This window comes from Egretta garzetta, unplaced genomic scaffold (assembly GCF_000687185.1).
Source record: "Egretta garzetta isolate BGI_Z169 unplaced genomic scaffold, ASM68718v1 scaffold154, whole genome shotgun sequence".
Taxonomy (NCBI): domain Eukaryota; kingdom Metazoa; phylum Chordata; class Aves; order Pelecaniformes; family Ardeidae; genus Egretta; species Egretta garzetta.
In genome coordinates this window covers 5,471,134-5,485,951 of record NW_009259600.1, presented here as the reverse complement: position 1 = coordinate 5,485,951, position 14,818 = coordinate 5,471,134, and the positions used below count along the sequence as shown (strand labels likewise).

The window sequence follows — 14,818 nt, the reverse complement described above, 5'->3', positions numbered from 1 at the left end:
GATTTGACTTATAATTGGTATGACTTGTTACAATAAAATCTGGGTATCCAGGGTTGCTTTTGCCTTGGCTCATAATTTGGATGCAAAATCAATCCACCAGTGCAACAACCTTTAGGCACAAAATAAGCATAAAGAGTAAGGCAAGGTATGGATTACTCACAGAACATAATTTGCATGTGAAATAGGCAGAGTATTAACAGAAAAATTCATACGCTGATGCATGCTCTTTCATGCTGTTGACAGGCCGCTACTGCTTGTGTAACTCTGGTACCAATGCCCTTCTGAAAGAGCAAGCCCAGGAATCCCACTGTATCAGAGTAGATCAGTAACACAAGGTAACCTCCAGCAGCATTCCCACGTCTACCCACGGTTGCTGTTGAAAGCAATCTGATTGCTGATAGTAGTTGCACTGACATAAAATTGTTAACTCGTAAAACTTTTAGTAGGTGTAACACACTGCTTTGTTTTCAACCCAGGAGATATGTTCTGACATTACAGTTCCTCTCTCTTGGCTTTCCACCAAAGGCCAGTTTTGTCAATCACACTCAACTTAGGAACTTGTCTGGTGTTCGCAGAAGAAAAACTGTCTCTCAAAAAAAGTTTCATATTCTGCTTTGAAACAGTGAATTTATACTACTATCTCTTTAAACTTTCACTTTACACAGCTAGTGGAGACCATCTAAGGCTGTCCTGAATTAGCTACGTTGAAATAAACCTTGTATAGCTTCACTCCACTATAATTTTACATGAAGATACCTTCCTATGTGTGAAAACTTAGTTCTTTCTACATAAATATACACTCTCTCTTGTCCTCAAGTCTTAAAACAGGCAGGAGTCAGCTTTCTCTGACACTTCAAGGCACTTTCAGCCTACAGAGGAGGGCTGGAATCTGAGAGGAGCAAGAAAAACATTTTGAACAAATGATTTCAAAAGAGTTACTTTATTTGCTTCTGGGCAGACCCTGAGTTATATTAAAGAAAACTGTATAAATCAGGCCAAACTACTCACTTTTTGCTCTAGAACAAAATTGAAAGAAAAGCAGCCAATAGCCAACTGTCAATATAATCAGATATTACTATCTCAGCAGCAGCAAAACAACAAAACAAAACACAAACAAGTCATGAAACTTTCTGCTACTTTGCAAATTGCATGTTTAATAACTGTTCAATTTTTTTCTAATTAATTAAAAGTAAAAAGGAGTACAGTTTGCTTCCCAAAACAGTCTTCATTCTTTTATCTTTTGGAAGAAAACCATAAACCCTCAGGCTATCATAGTTTCTTCAGTTCACAACTGATCAACACTGTTAGGTAGCTGGGTGTATGATTTTGAATAATACTGTACCTTTTATCTTGGTCTTCTTGATTATCACTCACTTTGTTAACAGACAACAGCCTTTTATCTCTGGGAACCTGAGAACAACACCAGGCATGGGGTCAGGTAAATGCAACTGTCAGGTATTTGCAGCTTCAGACTGCTATACTGCAACAACTAGAAAAATGTAACCGTATCAGTGTTGTCTAGTTCACAGATGCCAGGAGCTGTTTTTCTTTGGGAAACTGATTGTGAACAGAAAGACAATTTCCAAAGGGAAAAACTGTAGAGATTGTTTTCTTTTCTAGTTCTTGGGCACACAAAGCTGGAGCAAAGAACTCTTCTATATGTCCTTCTCTTTGGAATATCAAGCTAGGTCCAGCTATCTCAAAATCAAAGCTTATATTCCCAAACACACACACACACACACTTTTCACTGAATAATAAAAGATGAGAAGGCAGGCATAATGCTTTGATGAGCACTGCATAGAGACCCTTTTAGCTCAGAGGAAATAGGGGTTTCAATTAAACCACAAGCACCAGCTAAGTCCTCCTGTTATACAGCAGTCTGGAGGGTGCAGGACTCATACCCAGGGCAAGTTTATGGATCCTTCCCTTTCCTAGCAGGGGGACAGGTCAGGGCATGCTGGCATGTCATCAGAGAACACCAACTTCTGCTTTGCTGAGTGCCTCAACAGCCACAAGTAGAAATCCAGTCAAATCTGGCCCCTCAATAGACTCAAAATTAACACCAAAAGTGACTTAAAAAATTCATCTTCCCACATACTGGTTTCCTAACATCAGCACAGATATGAAATCACCAAGGGTAAAGTTGCTGCCATGACCCTATTTTTGTTTTCTTGCTGAACCAGCAATTTGGGAGATAAAACTTCTAATCTATCTTTTACAAAAGAAGGTATATCCACTCCATCACAGCAGTTAACTCAGGATTAAAGAGCAAGAATAGACCTAAGAATGGGCTAAACTGTGTCTTATCTTTCAATACTTCAAAGAAATATCAGGAAAATATCTGAATTTAGAGGAAAAACAATACTGCAGTGCACTACAGTAGCGAAGGTTAACATCAGCTATATCTGCAAGACAGCAGCAGAGTCAGAGCACTAGCCAGTCTTTTCTTCTCTTAGGGACATTCTCTCTCCCTATTAAGCATTCCGTTGGTTAAAAAACCTCTTTCATAAATTTTAGAAGTGGGATCCAAGCCAGGTTTGCACATGCTGATTCCTCTGTTAAGACCATATATTTATCCCTGAAAGAGGGTTTATATTTAGGTAAATATCACTGCAGGAAAAAGGAGACGGGGGGAAAAAAAAAAGGTAAGTTCAAAATAATTCCTATTGACTGGAAAAAGTACTTCAAAAAAATTATCCAGCATGTCAGAACAAATGAGCCAGATGATAAATAAGGGCAATTCAAGTCCTGTGCACTGGAAGTCCTCCTCTACACTTCCACATTACTGCATAGAGGTTTAAGTTAGGTTTTAAGTTCCTGTCTGAGAGCACCATCAAGAGTTATCCTTTTCCCCCAGTTTAAGACAGAAATAGTTATGATTGAATGCTGGAAATGGCTCTGAGATTAACACAGCTTATTCCATCTGACCCCAAGACTTTTGCAACTGCCTGGAACAAGGAACAGACATGTCACTTGGAACATAGTTTTGAGAAGGAACAGCGCTGTTCTCTGCTTTTATTTAAAAAATCCAGCAGATTAATGAACTGCTACATACAAAGGTATTACTAAGACAGAAGCCAACACTCCAGATGCTCATACACGTCCTGAATTTTACAAATTCGCGTTAACTCCACAGACTCTGGCACTGTGGTAATTCTGTCAAATAGAAAAAAGGACCTTTCTCCTTTCTCAGTGGGAAAAGCTTTTCTCTGCTGACACCACTACACAAAAGCAAGGAACACCTCTTGAAATATAATCAGTAAAGAAATTAAAACAAAAAGGTTAGCTAGCATATGGCAACTTGCCTACAACCCCTCCTCCTGAACACTCATTTAATGATCACAGTAGAGACTAAAAAGAGCAGCCCATTCTCTAAAAGCATTTATACTAATAAATACTAAACCCACAGGTTTTTAAATTTAAATTTCCATTCCTGAAACTTCTTCATGAATTACGAGGGGAGCTGGCATTGTTCTGCTGGCTTTCACAGAAGATCATCTGTCCAGTATAGGCATAGGTGGCTTCAGGAGTACTGAGATAGTTTAAGTGAAAGGAACAATTTCATACTTCAGTGCTTGGTAGGCGACACTGATTCCATTTGCAGAGCCCACAAAAGGCTCGGCCTGGGTTTCACAGTGAAATTTCTGCATTATAGAGAGATGCATACTGTAGGACTCTCCTCTGATTTCAGCAGAAATCTCAAACAAAGCTCAACTTAAACACCATGAAATATAAGAACAAGAAAGGTGGTATCAAAATAGTAGGTAAAGCCCTGGGCTTAGAACCTGACAGAAACTGAAACTGTGTCAGTGCTTCCCCTGTAAATTGACTTTGATTTCTGTCTCTGTGTCCAGCTCTGTTTCTGTCCTCCACCTTTCTATTTTGACTGCAAACTTCCAGTGCAAGTGCTAGACCTCACTGTATGTTTGTATACAGCCTACTGCAATCATTATGCAAATAAATATAACATGGGAAACTGTCAGATGAGAGATACTCCAATTAAAGAGCAAACTAAAACATGTGTGGAATGAAACAGAAAAGCAGACAAGCCTACAGACGGACAAGGCCTCCTCTTTTCCACTTCTTAAAAAATACTGCAAGTACCTGAGCACAAATAAAAAGGGGGCTTATTCATCCAGTGCTCTTGCAAGGAAAGAGGAAGAACACTATGCTCAAAAAGAAATCATGGTTGCAAATTTAATATGGGAATACTGATTTTCTTTTTTTCTCTCCAGAACTAAACACAACAAAACAGGCTCAGACAGGCTTCCCCTAAAACAGAAAGGGTGCTTGATGCAAGTATCAGAGAGACAACAAGATGCAGTGACTTCTGTCTTTGAAAACTGGCTCTTTTGATGCCTCTTAGAGCAGTTCCCTGCTAGTGCAGCAGGGAGGAATAATGACAGAGTTACCTACTTTATAATAGTCATACAATAGGCCAAGAGCAGCAGCACTGTCCTCATCACCATTTATGCTCATCATAGCCTTGGTAGCTGCTGTTAGGGGGTTCTCCAAATACGACTTCCAGGCTTCATCTTCGCTCGTGTAGGCTCGTCTGGTGTTGAATGAAGTGTCATTTGGCACTAAGGCCACAAGCCGCTTGTTACTGCATAGACAGGAAGAATAAAATGGTGATCCAGAAGGGATTACTTTATTCACACGGCATGTTAAAGAACATCACATAGCTCAAAGAAAGTGATACGGTTACATCAAGCAAGCATCTCTGTATTAAACCTGATGACATAAATATTTATCAGTATTAGGCATCTTCAGTACTTAACCAAAAAAATTAAATGTGTACAGAACTTGTGATAATAATTCAAATGTATTTTTACTAATATACAGATAGAGCTATCAAAATATTTTAAAACTATTTGGGAGAAAAGGAAGTAACAATACAAGAACATTTTGCCCCAATATTTTTGCTAGATGTACATTTGATTAAGCAATAATGCATTTAACTGAAATCAGTCATAATAAGAAGACATGAATGAAAAAAAAGTATCTAATCTAGTGTTCACCTAAACTGAATATACTTCAGTATTTAATAAGGGTACACCTTGTAACTGAGCTATTCTCTGCTTCTGGCATGTAATTTGCCCGTACTTTCAGAGAGGTTTTCTGTAACCAGACATGAGCAATGGGCCCAGTGGATGGAGCAGAAGTCGTCAACTTATTTGGTCTCAGTTCCCACTTCATCACTCACCACATCTAGTTACAGACCCATGGCAATACACACAAGACCATTAGTAAGGGGGATTTGCAGCAGAGCAGTTTCCTCAGCCTGAAAGTGGTACAAACTGACCAGGGTCTCTGTATATCACAGAAGAGGCTGCTGCACCACAGCTATGCCTGAAATTTCCAGTAAAATGGAAACATAAATGAAGATAATTGTACCTGCTTTTGTAAAATGTTCCATAAACTCATGGATAAAAGAGCTAGGAGGAAAAAAAAAGTAGCATTCCTATTACACAAGATAGTAGGCAAACTGTTTAAGCAGGGAAATTGTGGAGCGAGGGGCATGCTGCTTATTGCAGGTTGCAAGAGCACTGTCAAGAACTGTGGCCTAAGTTACAAGGATCACAGACAAACTTTTAACACATTACACCTTACAAATTTTAAAGGTTCAAAGATGGCAGAATAACTGAATATACTGACTTAACTGGCAAAACTAGCAGTTATTCCCACTGACCTTCATAAAACATTTCTTGCTATCTTCTACATAAAAACTGTTCATTATTCAGCCTCCTCTTTTTGCTCTCCCCTACCTGCAGCGGTGCCAGCTCCACAGACCTAACCCAACTGACTGCTGCTGTTGCACAGAGAGCAGCATTCAAACACTGTGCAACTGAGTCTTTTATTTGATTTCAGAAATAGGACTTGATAAAAGCACCACCGAATCCATGCGGTAAACGCTCTTGGACACTGGGAGCGTCTCTTGCTTGCAGCCCCCAAGCTGCAGTGACCAGCAGGCTGGGGCTTCACCCGCCACACAACCTGCAAAGTGTGTTGCTCCAGTGTTTAAGGAAGAGGAGGGGGATGGTGGAGATTATCATCTTTATGGTACAGAACACTGTTTACAAGTTTCTTTATTTAATGAAAAACAAAACAATCCATCTGGTACACAGAGCACAGTTTTATGAGCTCTGTGGGGGAAGAGAACATTTCATAGCTTTGTATCACAACATAGAGCCAACAATTACAGTTCAGATTATATTTTCCTTTCACCTAGAATATCTGGATTTTTAGAAGCTTCCTTTCTGTTCCGAGGGCCTTTCTTTCTGCCTGGCCTTTTGCTGTCACTTCTAAAGATTTTTGTCCTTCTTGTCACCATATACACATTTGCATTGTTACAGGTTTGCTTCAGCAAGCAAAGCTGAAGCATAAATTAGGAGCCCAAGGAAAGACAGAGAGAACTGCTAGGTCCGCTTGCCTTTTCAATACCTTATTGTTAGCAACTCAAATCAGATTTGCAACAGCCCCGCTGTTTGTGCCAGAGGTAGCTGAGGGCCTGTTCCCACTCTGGAGTAGCCAATTCTCCCTGGCTCAGAGGCAATTATTCCAGGCAAGGATTCTCCTTTCCTCAACAAAGCTCCCCTTCAGCTAAACCCAGACTGTTTCACCATATGGGCGGCTGCCCACTGCAATGCACAAAATACTGCTCACTCTCCTTCCTGTAGCTATCTTCCCTTACAATCAATAACTGCCTTTTGTTACTTGGAGCACTCATAGCCATGCGATAGTCATAACCGATTTACGAGCACTGCAGGCAGACTGCGAGATGCCCTTTAAAAACACACCTTTTAAGAGCTGGGCCGTGCTTGTCTGCAGAAATGCTGGAAGGGAGGAGCCAATCTCTGCTGCTCTAACTTAGTCAAGACAGTCTTAAAGCAATGAAGAGAGTGCTGTCCGTCAGAGGTGCTGTATACGATTGTGATGGGGAGAAGCTAAAGTAAAGGGGATACCTGCTCTAGGAACAGCCACTCAGTAACAGTTGGGATGGCTGGAAAGGGACAGGTGCATAGACCTTGAGCCTCCCCAGCATCAACCCAGAGCACATTTTCTGTAAAACCCAGGTTTCCATGTTTAAAAACTAAATATCCGCTGCCTCTGGCTTGAGAGATGGTCTGCAGCATAATCAACCGACACACTCGTTGTGTTTACTCTGCAAACAGACTGAAACAATAGCACTAAGAAAAATAAAAAAACTTCCTCATCACCCCCATCCCTGTAATCAGCTCTGTGGGAGGTTAATGGTCAGACCTAATTATCATGATTTAACATAGTCACTCATTTCAAAGATTATATCCAAGCAGTCAGCCAAAACAACTGCGTTACCTTTAAGAAAACTTCTCTATTAATTAAGGTCGTTTGGATGGGAGGGAGGGTTTCTCTTAAGAAATGAGACTTGTGTGTGCACACACATTCCGTTTCCTTTTCCATTACTGCTGCACCTCCTGGTCACTTTCAGCCAAATGTTCAGCCAATGAGGGGGTTAGCAAATTCCCCTGCAACCAGAAGCGATAAATACTTTGTATTTTAAGATATGCCAAAACAACCCAACCTCCCAAGCGAGCCTCTGCACAGGTAAGCTCCCCTGGTCCTGTCAGGCACCCTTCCACGCCAGGGTACCCCCAGCTGTTCCAGCTGTGTAACTGATGGCAGCAGGCAGCTGCTTGGAGGATAGTAACTCCGGTGGCACCTGGGCCATGGGGAAGACACCTATGAGAAACTTGAGTGTTCCCACTGCTCTGAATGCCCCACCTGTGAGAAAATCCTCAGTTGGAGCCTGCAATTAGCAACACATCTACAAATCTTATCAAAAGCTGCAAATCCATCAGTGCCCACATTGAGGGAGAATCACTCACTTAAGGAAGGAAGATGGGCCAAGATTGCAAGTGGAAGACTCCCATTCAGCCTGGCTGTCAATATCAGCAAATACCCACTGTAGCCCCAGACACATCTAAAATAGCCTGCCAAGGAGCCGAGAACAAGCCCAACCCTCCATTCCTCACACGAGCTAGCCCACAGCCCCTCTACGTGGTAGTCAGGATGTCTGCTAAACAGAACACAGCTAGGAGGGACCTGTCTGTACACGCTGAAAGCACACCATTATTTTACCTTGGGATACATAGCTTAACAATTGAGGACACTTTGTGCCTAAAAAGGTACCTATCAGTACTATCAGTTGATCTTCCAATGAATGCAAAATGTTTCAGCTGGTTTATGTTAAGCAGTATTAGGTGGTTATGTATCTTAATTTATAGGTGTGTGAGGATGAAAGGTATTCTCTGAGAAATGGTCTGGCTTAGGAGCCAGATTGCCATGACACTCAAGTGTTTATGTCAAGACTAAACTTCAGATGGTCTTTATTTCACCAAATCTTTTGATTCCCCCATCTGTTTAATAGAGAATTTCTTGTTTGTACAGCCTTAAATAATCTATGTGCTTCCCTCATAAGAAAAGATACACATAAATTTTCCAGATTTATACCAGTTATGGTGATTTCTGCATCTGGTAAACTAATATTTTTGAGCTTATTTAACATTAACATCATGCAATTTTATAAAATGAAACTTTGTTTCATTTCAGTTACTGCAGTACAGCAACAAAAGTTGGAGAGATACATTGTACTTAATGTCAATAAATTAGCTGAATGGAAAGGGCTGGCCTTTCAAGCTCTTCTTCAGATTAGAGATAATGAATTTTCAACAGCCAGCACTTAAGAGCTATAAAATCCTACTACAGGCAAATTCTCACTCAGCCTGATGCAATTTGTGAACTAGCTTACACAGCATCAGAAATGCCCATTAACACATTCAGGAAGAATGGTGAAAGGCTGCAACTTTGTGATCAGAGCTTGCTTTTTATTCAGAAACGAGATGTCCTGCCTGCCAGTTGCTCTCAGCCAATTTTGATGCTCAAGAGCTTTCCATTGAATTTGCAAAGTTCATGCAGTCCTCAACCTCTTGGCTAATTTTGCCACTGAACATAAAGCAGACCGATGCAGCCATGCTGCATCAAGTACAGCTGCATCCTATTCCCCTCCATCATACGTTCAGCATTACATTCTGATCCAGTTGATGCTAGCAGGGAAGAAAGTCCCATCCTGCCTGCCCCCCAACTTTTGCCTTGCCCAGGAAATTCACCCCTGAAACACAAAGCAGACTGCTAAAAACACCGAGGTGGGCACCCAGCCCAAGTATTTCCTGAGTTTTTTTCAATTGCTTTTTTGGACGTTACATTTGTTCTTTCAACAAATTTAAAAAAAAAAAATTGTAAGAATCGAGGTGCCCCCTGATAATGCATTAGGGCTTCCCCCTCCCTGCAAAGGCCAGGTGCCAGATGGGAACACAGCAAGCCATGCGTGTGAGGCAGCAGGAGAATGGGAGGAATCCCTCTTCCCAGGTTTCAGCCCAGGCCTGAGCCTGTCTGTTCTTATGCCGGTGAGACAGGAGCCCCAAGCACATCTGTGCAGCATCCTCTGCAAACTATCCCTTCGGGACTGGAGATAGGAAGCTTTGGTCCATACAGCTGTTATAAAACACACAGAAATTTTAGCACCGAATGACTGGAAAAGGCAAGACAGACTCATGTCTTCCTGGCTCCCGGCCCAGCACATCAAGGCCATAGGATATTTATCATAAGCTCCTTTTTTTGTTGGACAGTAAGAAAGTGCACACAGCAACTGTCTGCAATTAGGAAACCCTGGGAGAAATACAAACCCTAAGACAAAGGTACTACTTTTTATGTTGCATGCAGACATGGCACCATACACAACGCTGCATCCCATGGTTCTGATCCCTTAATTGTGGGGATGAGACCTGGCTGAAGTATGCTGTGACTCAGTGTGCTATGGGAAAAACACCTGCCTGCTTAGTCTTTCCACCAGTGCAAAGCAAGAAATGGGGAACTTCAAGAATGCTCACATTTCATTTGGTGTGACAAAATGTATAGGACCATGCTCCAGACACATCCAGGAGCTGGAAAAAGAGCCCCCACTTCAGTTTTGACGTAGCTAAGGAGGGCAGAGCATGATCATTTACAAGCGTTTCAGAAGCCCTTTCTAAATTTAGTTTACACTTACACAAGTCTCAGTTCAGCTATAAGGCTGCTATAAAACAGATTTAGAACAGATGTGCGTACAATTTGTCTTACAACTAATGTACATACATACGAATTCACAGGCACAAACTGAAATACTATGACCATTTAAAAGGCAGTTAAGGACAGATCCCACAGAAGCTCAATAAGTTAACAAACTTTGTATTCCAGATCATAAATTTTTGTCTGTGCTTATTATACAAAGAAGTATAAATCAAAGCTAGCCCTAGTGCTCAAAACCATTTGTTTTAAAGATCCTAAGGTTAGCCCAAATTTACCACCCTCAGCACACTGCTTTGCCTAGATGTCAAATAAAATAAAAAACAAAACAAAAAAACACATGGATGACTCACTGCAAGTTTTGATTTATTTACTTAAAAAAAAGTTTAGACTGCTCAGGATTTATTGCCAAAAGTATAATTAAAAAGTCAGCAACATGGTTGTTTCAATTAGATAATAGTGTTCCGTTAAAACTACAAAGGAGCATAAATGTTTAACGAACAGGAAAATTATGGCCCATGTGTCTTGGTATTTTGTCTTTCACAGCCGACAATCAAATCATTCCCAGAAGCATGAACAGGTCTCCAAAATGCACTTAGCCCAATCCAGTGAGCATATAAATATACAAATGACTTGGGAGTGAAGGAAAAATCAAAGCACTTAGACCACCAGGAAATCAGAAGATAAGATGCCCTCTGGCCCAGCCAGCAGTCCATACCAAGCAAAAAACTCCCATTAAAGTGGCTGAGTAATTTTGCCTACTAATGAATGCAGGTTTGGGACTCTTGCAATTTTGGGACAATTATTCTTTTTGCGCGCACGACAAATCTGAACAAGATTAAACATGTTAAATGATTAAAAGAAATTATTTTACCTTTACAAAACACTCTGAGAGGAAGTAAAATAACATGTAGAGAGCAGAAACAGCGAAGAGGCTAGTTCAACAATTAGAAGCCTACTAGAATTTTTATTTGTTTTTACTCAGAACCAAAATAACTTGAGCATGTAATAGTGATTAAAAAGATTAAAACAAATAGGTGATTCATTAACATTGACAAAAATATTATTAAGTATGTCAAAGTGAAATCTGACACAGGATTAAATACATACAGTAAATGCCTACTGACGATTAGCTCAGGTAGGCAATTACTCATCCCGAGACAGAGTTTTTATACCTACGATTTCAGAGACCTTTTTGCTTCACTTTTAATTAAATATTATTTCTACCAGACAATCTTTTTTATTAGTGCACTAAGTAGCCTGTTGCCTTTTTTTTTAACCAAGCAGAAAACAGTCTCAAAAAAAAAAAAAAGGCAGGTTTCAGCATATTTGTAAAAAAACCACTGACATCTCAAAAGATGAGGAAACTCTAGAGCTCACAACATTACTGCAGTAGCTAACAGAGCTGATCAGAATTAGCAATTGCTTAGCAGCTTCAGATCAGGCCATGCTCCGTTTTGCTAAGTGTCCTTTCCAGCATGCATAGCACCCAAGGTTGTTCTAGCTGACTTGAAGCAGCCAGCAGTAGGTTTTAAAATTAAAAACAGGTCATGACAAGGCTTCCCAGACCTGCTGCAGTTTAACCTGACCCTTAACCCTGCGGCCCTTGTTCATTCATTGCTGCCACAGAGTTAATGGAAATTGAATAGTTACTGTGCTGATAGCACTAACTGCTATTTTTTCAGAACATGAAATTTTTTACACAGTCAGAAGGAAAACATGAATTCAACGACTGAGCAATCCTGGGAGTCAAGAATTCCCACCATTATTTTAAAAAGCATGCAAAACCAAAAATATACTTTACAGAACAACTAAAATACAGAATTGTGGAAGATAACATTACTCCCCGCTATTAGGAAAATTAACAAATCTACAAATGTACGTAATCTTTGAGGCTAGAGACATATTCTCAAGATACAGGTATGTTGCAATATTTGACTTCTCCACAGTTTGCATACACTTAATGTGGTTTCCTTGCTTATATATTTCATAAGCAACAGTTATCTTCTTTATGAAGTTAGTACTACCAAAGAAGAACAGGACAGTCTCCTGGTATACTAGGATATCTGAGCTAATTACTTATCTTCTTTTAATTAGCCACTACTGTCCTGATCACTGATTAAAAAGCTAATGAATATTCATTCCAGGATGAATTCCTAGGTCATGATTTGAAAGTGCTATTTTGTGTGTGTGTACAAAAAAGGGCAGCTTAATTGGCTGCTCCATAATCATAGGAAAAAAAAATATTTAAGGTGGGTCTGCACTGGATTAATATTTGTGAAAATATTTGACAACCAATGTCAACCAGCGTAATATCATTTCCCCTTCAGATGTCCCTGCCAGAACGAGAAAGATGATGTCCCTGCTGACCCTTCCACAGGGAAGAGGTTATGTGATCATTACAATCAAGTAAGCAACCTGGGAAAATCCCCTCCCTCCTGTTGCGCTTTGATCTTCAGCCTGGTCTCAGACTTCAGCACCAGAGAGACAGCAGCGTTACAGCGAGATGTAACCATTCAATACCCTTACTCCTCTCAGTTAAGCTTATGGTTGCAAGTTCTGTGAGGTTCTGCACCTTGACTTTCCACCTTCTTGCACAGAGACAGTTTTCTGGGGAACATCCACGACAGCATGTCTGACATTTGAAAAGTGCAAGCACTAAACACCTCTAATTCCTGTTTCTCCATTCATTCCCAGATAACTAACACTTTGAAAAATTCATCTCAATGGATGCCCTATCCAGGTATTCAGCAGTGGAGAAAAAGAAGTTGAGTAGTCCATGACCTAATCGCCACTCAACATCTGCTGACGGTAAACATGTTTGGCCCTCAAATAAAAAATGAAGAACAATTCACAGAATCACACTGTAAACCATAAATGCCCTTTGTTTGTTACAGTACTAGATGCTTAAGTTAAATATTATGAAGGCAGCATCCAGATTTACACACTGAGGAAGAAACAGGAAACCAGGGCAAAATTACCCTGTGAAGAGTCCAAGATCAACTTCTGCCACAGACACTACCAAGTAGCAAGCTGGATGTGAACACACCTTCACTGACACATGGAAGCAGGTCTGAACCCATTCCCACCTCCAAGCTCGCTCTCCCCTCGCTTATTTACCCACAAGCACATGCTCAGCTGCAGACCCAGGCTGCCTCAAGTCCTCCTTAATGTGGTCAGTCTGAGCATGCCCCAGCCCCATCTATCCGATGCCCTGAGTAGCTCTTGCACATACTGGGGGTGTTGGGAGCCTGACCAGCCCAGCTGACAAGCAGTCATGCAGCTGGCCAGCTAGCAAGAGAGCCGCAGCGACCAGCACACTCAGGCCTGCTACCAAGCCTGCTATTTGTGCAACTGCAGTCCCAGCCTAGGTGGGACTCACAACTTCACACACCAGGAGTGGCAGGGACACAACTGTGGCATTTACCAGGCAGATTCCAAGTGGTTGTACAATTGCTGTTCCTCATTCACAGGAGTACTGCCAATCTCTAAAACCCTGTAAAGTCTCACAAGTATTGAGGTCCCCAATTAAGTTTACTAATATACTACAGCCATCAATCTGGAGCTCTGAGGTGGTAATATTTTTCTGTTTACTACAGTAATAACAACTTCCCAGCCTATAAATGAAGAAAAGAACCCTGGAATCATCTTTACATCCTGCAAAGGGGATGCTCCCCTCCACCCCGCATCTTCTGTTCAATCCCTAGGGTCTCCTCATGATGGCTCTGGGAATTGGATGGTAACAAGCAGCTGCATGGACATCCAAAACGTTCATAGAGAGGCAGGGACACACATTTCCTTCCGCAGAGGTTCTAGTTTGAGCAGTTCTGTCTTTAACACCCACCATTTGCTTGTAGCCCCTCTGCATATGAAGAACCCAGACCAATGAAAAATGGATGTTAAAATAACCTCCAAGAGATCAGGCTACTCTCAACCCAACACTTCCCTGAGCCAGTTTTCTGGCTGTACAAACAGCTCTACTGAGACAGCTGAGATGGTGGAATGGAGGCAGGAACAAGTGGCCACAGCCTGCTTAAGTCGGTACTACCTCTGAAAAATGCATATGAAATCATGCCTTATCTCTTCTGACCGCTGGGAGTTTGTGGAGGCAGGCAAGGAAGACCCAGCTTAGGCAGAAAAACTAAAGGGAAAGACAGGGAGATATGCACATTATCTTAAGGATAATCTCCCCTTCCAAGCTCCTCACTTAGCATGAGAATCAAACGACTTGCTCTTTAGCATTTTCACCTGACTGTGCACCTTCCTCCCTTGAAGCTGATGGCGCAGGTAAGCACTACAGCACCCCTGTCCCTGCTCCTCCCTGTAGGCAGCTCTTCAGAGTTGTTGTGCAGTGGGGATGTACCACCTCTCCAGAAAACCCGGCAAACCCCACCGAAGGATGAGATAAGAATGTATTTCTCCACCCTTTCTATATCCCCTCAGCTGCTTAGTCCTCTGCATCAGCACTTTACTAGCACAAACCCCACAAAAACATGTCCAATGACACTGACAAATTAACTGACCTCGAAATAATGAGCTTCCCTCTCCAGTCTTGCCTTTAGGGAAGATCTGTTTTTAAGTAAAAGAAAGGCCATGTGGAGGAAAATAATGTTGTACTCTCTGGATTAGGTTTTAATTGGATATAACTGGGAGTCTTAAAAAAAAAAAAAAAAAACAACCCCTTCCCCACTAACCCACCCCCACACCAGAACG

General features: G+C 41.3%; 1 protein-coding gene across 1 annotated transcript in view; it reads right to left on the bottom strand.

Annotated features, from left to right (window-relative positions):
• GRHL2 (grainyhead like transcription factor 2) overlaps nt 1-14,818 on the bottom strand; it is an 82,872-nt gene that overhangs the window by 48,833 nt on the left and 19,221 nt on the right. The window contains exons 3-4 of the mRNA XM_009638313.1: nt 4,418-4,607; nt 1,343-1,410 (exon numbers count right to left, since the gene is read on the bottom strand). Coding sequence (XP_009636608.1) covers nt 1,343-1,410; nt 4,418-4,607 — 258 coding nt within the window. The remainder of the gene's footprint in view (nt 1-1,342; nt 1,411-4,417; nt 4,608-14,818) is intronic.